Source organism: Rhincodon typus, chromosome 48 (assembly GCF_021869965.1).
Source record: "Rhincodon typus isolate 14 chromosome 48, sRhiTyp1.1, whole genome shotgun sequence".
Classification (NCBI taxonomy): Eukaryota; Metazoa; Chordata; class Chondrichthyes; order Orectolobiformes; family Rhincodontidae; genus Rhincodon; species Rhincodon typus.
The window spans coordinates 1,742,467-1,746,501 of record NC_063379.1 but is presented as its reverse complement, the minus strand read 5'-3'; the positions used below and the strand labels follow the sequence as shown (position 1 = coordinate 1,746,501).

Here is a 4,035-nt window from a genome sequence, read left to right as displayed (position 1 = left end):
ATCCCTAATGAGTCCTTGCCTTTCCAAAAAATGTAAATCCTGTTCTTCAGGAACCCCTCCAAAAACCTGCCCACCACTGACATCAGGCTCACTGGTCTATAGTTCCCTTTTCCTTCCTACCTTTCTTAAATAATGGCAGCACATTGGCCACCCTTCAGTCTTCCAGCACCTCACCTGTGATGATCGATGATACAAATATCACAGCAAGGAGCCCAGCAATCACTTCCCTAGCTTCCCACAGAGTTCTAGGGTACGAACTGATCAGGTCCCAGGGATTTATCTACCTTTATGCATTTTAAGACATCGTCTGTAATATGGACACTTTTCAAGATACCGCTATTTATTTCCTCAAGTTCTCTAGCTTCTATATCCTTCTCTACAGTGAAATACTGATGCGAAGTACTCAGTTAGTACATCACCCATCTTCTGCGATTCCACACAGACTGCCTTGTTGATCTTTAAGGGACCCTATCTTCTTCCTAGTAATTCTTTTGTCCTTAATGTAGTTGTAGAGTCTCTTTGGATTCTCCTTAACCTTATCTGCCAAAGCTATCTGGGAATAGCCTCTCCCAATCAACTTTTGAAAGTTACTGTTTATTACTGTCAAAATTGGCCTTCCTCCAATTTAGAACTTTAACTTTTAGATCAGGTCTATCCTTTTCCATCAGTATTTTGAAACTAATAGAATTATGGTCACTGGCCCTAAAATGCTCCCCCACTGACACTTCAGCCACTTGCCCTGCCTTATTTCCCAAGAGAAGGTTAAGTTTTGCTCCTTCTTTAGTAGGTACATCCACGTACTAAATCAGAAAATTTTCTTGTACACACGTAACAAATTTCACTCCATTCAATAGGATTATGGCTCATCATCCAACTTGATCCCTGATCCTGCTCTCTCCCCAAACCTTTTGCTCCCTTTAGCCCTAAGATCTAAATCTAACTCCTTCCTGAAAATATCCAATGTTTTGGTCTCGATCGCTTTCTGTGATAGAGAATTTGACAGGTTCCCCCACTCTCTCGGTGAAGACATTTCTCCCCAACTCAGTTCCCAATGGCCTACCCCAGATCGTCAGACTGTGACCCCCTGTTTCTGGCCTCCCTGGTCATGGGGAACATCTTTCCTGCGTTTAATCTGTCTGGTTGTGTTAGAATTGTTAGATCCCCCACCTAATTCTTTTAAACTCCAGTGAATATGGTCCTGACCGATCCAGGCTTTTCTTCTGTCAGTCCTGCCATCCCAGGATTCAGTGAAAGGAGGGAGAACATAGAACATAGAACATTACAGCGCAGTACAGGCCCTTCGGCCCTCAATGTTGCGCCGACCTGTGAAACCAATCTGAAGCCTATCTAACCTACACTATTCCATTATCATCCATATGTTTATCCAATGACCATTTAAAAGCCCTTAAAGTTGGCGTGTCTACTACTGTTGCAGGCAGGGCATTCCACGCCCTTACTACTCTCTGAGTAAAGAACCTACCTCTGACATCTGTCCTATATCTATCACCCCTCAATTTAAAACTATGTCCCCTCATGCTAGCCATCACCATCCGAGGAAAAAGGCTCCCACTGTCCACCCTATCTAATCCTCTGATCATCTTGTATGTCTCTATTAAGTCACCTCTTAACCTTCTTCTCTCTAACGAAAACAACCTCAAGTCCCTCAGCCTTTCCTCATAAGACCTTCCCTCCATACCAGGCAACATCCTGGTAAAAGGGGAGGGGGGAGAGATTGCACACAATGGAGGGGGGGAGAGGGGGAAGGGAAGGGCACAGAGGGAGGACAGAGGGGAGGGAAGGGCACAGAGGGAGGACAGAGGGGAGGGGGGAGAGGGGGGAGGGAAGGGCACAGAGGCAGGACAGAGTGGAGGGGAGAGGGGGAGTGGGAAGGGCACACAGGGAGGACAGAGGGGAGGGGGGAGATGGGGGAGGGAAGGGCACAGAGGCAGGACAGAGTGGAGGGGAGGGGTGGGTGGGAAGGGCACAGTGGGAGGACAGAGGGGAGGGAGGAGAGGGGGGAAGGAGGCAGAATCGATACTTACATTTTGCCTGTGTCGACCTTCTCACATTTGTAGTGCTTGCCGAAGGAATGTCGGTGCATTGGAGCCTCGATCCGAAAATCATGGATTCCCGGCTGGAGAGAGAGATAGAAGGAGAGAGGGAGGGAGGAGGTGGATAGGGGTAAGGGAGAGAAGGTGACAGAGAGAGAGAGAGAGGGGGGAGGAGAGGGGTGGATAGGTGTAAGGGTGGGAGAGAAAGAGGGTGAGAGAAATGGAGAGGGAGAAGGAGGGAGATGGATAGGGGTAAGGGGGGGGCGTGGTGAGAGTGGGGTGAGAGGGAGAGGGAGGGAGAAGGAGGGGGTGGATGGGAAAGAGGGAGAGAGAGGGGCATGGATAGGGGTAAGGAAGACGGAGAGAGAGAGAGGGAGGGAGAGAGAGGGAAGGGTGTGGACAGGGGTGAAGGGAGAGAGGGTGAGAGGGAGAGGGTGGGGGTGGGTAGGGGTAAGGGAGAGAGGGAGGGGGTGGATGCGAGTAAGGGAGAGAGAGAGAGAGGGAGGGTGAGGGAGGGGGGGGATAGGAGTAAGGGAGAGAGGGAGAGGGAGGAATGGGGGGGGAGGGGGGAGAGAGAGAAGAGAGAGGGAGAGAGAGGGAGAGGGGGAGAGAGAGAGAGGAGAGATAGTGAGAACCATACAATGAGGATTCCAATAACGCCATATTTTAGAGACTTACTTTAACTGAAATAACTGTTAAAGTTTATTAATTATGTTGTCAAATGTGTACTCACGTGGATGCTCAGTTGGACATTTTTCCATTGGCAGAATCTGGTGAAATATTTACTGTGGCAGAAGAAATAATTAATAGACTATCTGGTTGTGTTGAGACCCTCAGTCTGTTCAAAAGAGATTGTACTTTTGCTGACCCACGGCCAATTGGCAGCTGAGCCCCTGTAGTTGGCACTGCCCAGAGATAAGGGAGGAGAGAGGCAGGGGATGACGGGTCAGGTACTCTTCAGGCCGCGCGCTGTACTGACCTTTTCAGAAACCGGTTGAAGATCTGTCGAGAGAGGGCCTGGCAGATCTCTGAAATGAGCGGCTGTGAGGGAGAGAAGGGAAAAAGAGAGTCACGAGTTGATTGGCATCACGCAGTGGGGGAGGGATGGGGCCCAGTGCCAGGAACAAGGTGACGTAAAGAGACAGGGAGATTGAGACAAATGGGGAGACAAGGAAACAGACAGGGAGACGGGAGACGGGAGACAGGCAGGGAGGTAGGGAAACAGTGAGACCGGCAGGGAGACAGGGGGACAAGGACAATGCAGTGTGGAGCTGGAGAAACACAGCAGGCCAGGCGACATCAGAGGAGCAGGAAAGCTGACGTTTCGCGTCAGGACCCTTTTTCAGAAATGAGTTCTTGCTATCTCAGAGAGGGAGACAGACAGGGAGACAGGTGGGAAGACAGGGAGATGGCTTTGTCCTACAATCAGCAAGGGGAAATGGAGACTGACCTGAAAGAGATTTTGGGGATACCGATGCTGATGAAGGCAATACTGAATCTCACTGATGATACTTTGTGTAAAAGCCTAAAAACACAGGCAGAAAAGAACAGTCAATGCACAAGCGGAGACACAGTCAATGCATCGGCTAATTTACAGCTACTCCACAGGCAGAACACAGTATAAACACAGGCAGAAATACTATGAGTATACAGGGACAGAATGAGACGCAGTCCCTGGACAGGCAGGATAAACAGACAGAGAGTGAAGGTGAGGATAAAAACACAAGAGATATCAATGCTGCGTGAGTGAGTGATTGAGCAGGGTTACCTCAGGGAAAGAGAGAAGCTCCGGCATGATAAACTTCTGATAGATTTCCCGAGCAATCGGACCGCGGGCTTCATCACTGCCCCGCTTCTCATATGCTCGGATCTACACAGAGAGAGACACAACAGAGAGACTGTACAGAGAGAGTCAGAAACACAGCTCACAGTCACACGGTCAGTGCTGAGGGAGCGCCGCGCTGTCGGAGGGTCAGTGCTGAGG

General features: G+C 49.7%; 1 protein-coding gene across 2 annotated transcripts in view; it reads right to left on the bottom strand.

Annotated features, from left to right (window-relative positions):
• Positions 1-2,032: 2,032 nt before the first annotated feature.
• Positions 2,033-4,035, bottom strand: part of LOC109913845 (cell cycle checkpoint control protein RAD9A) — a 17,708-nt gene continuing 15,705 nt past the window's right edge. For both annotated transcript variants that reach the window (XM_048620817.1, XM_048620818.1), the window contains exons 5-9: positions 3,820-3,921; positions 3,502-3,576; positions 3,031-3,092; positions 2,785-2,836; positions 2,033-2,134 (exon numbers count right to left, since the gene is read on the bottom strand). In XM_048620817.1, the coding sequence (XP_048476774.1) occupies positions 2,039-2,134; positions 2,785-2,836; positions 3,031-3,092; positions 3,502-3,576; positions 3,820-3,921 (387 nt within the window). In that variant the 3' untranslated portion in view covers positions 2,033-2,038. The remainder of the gene's footprint in view (positions 2,135-2,784; positions 2,837-3,030; positions 3,093-3,501; positions 3,577-3,819; positions 3,922-4,035) is intronic.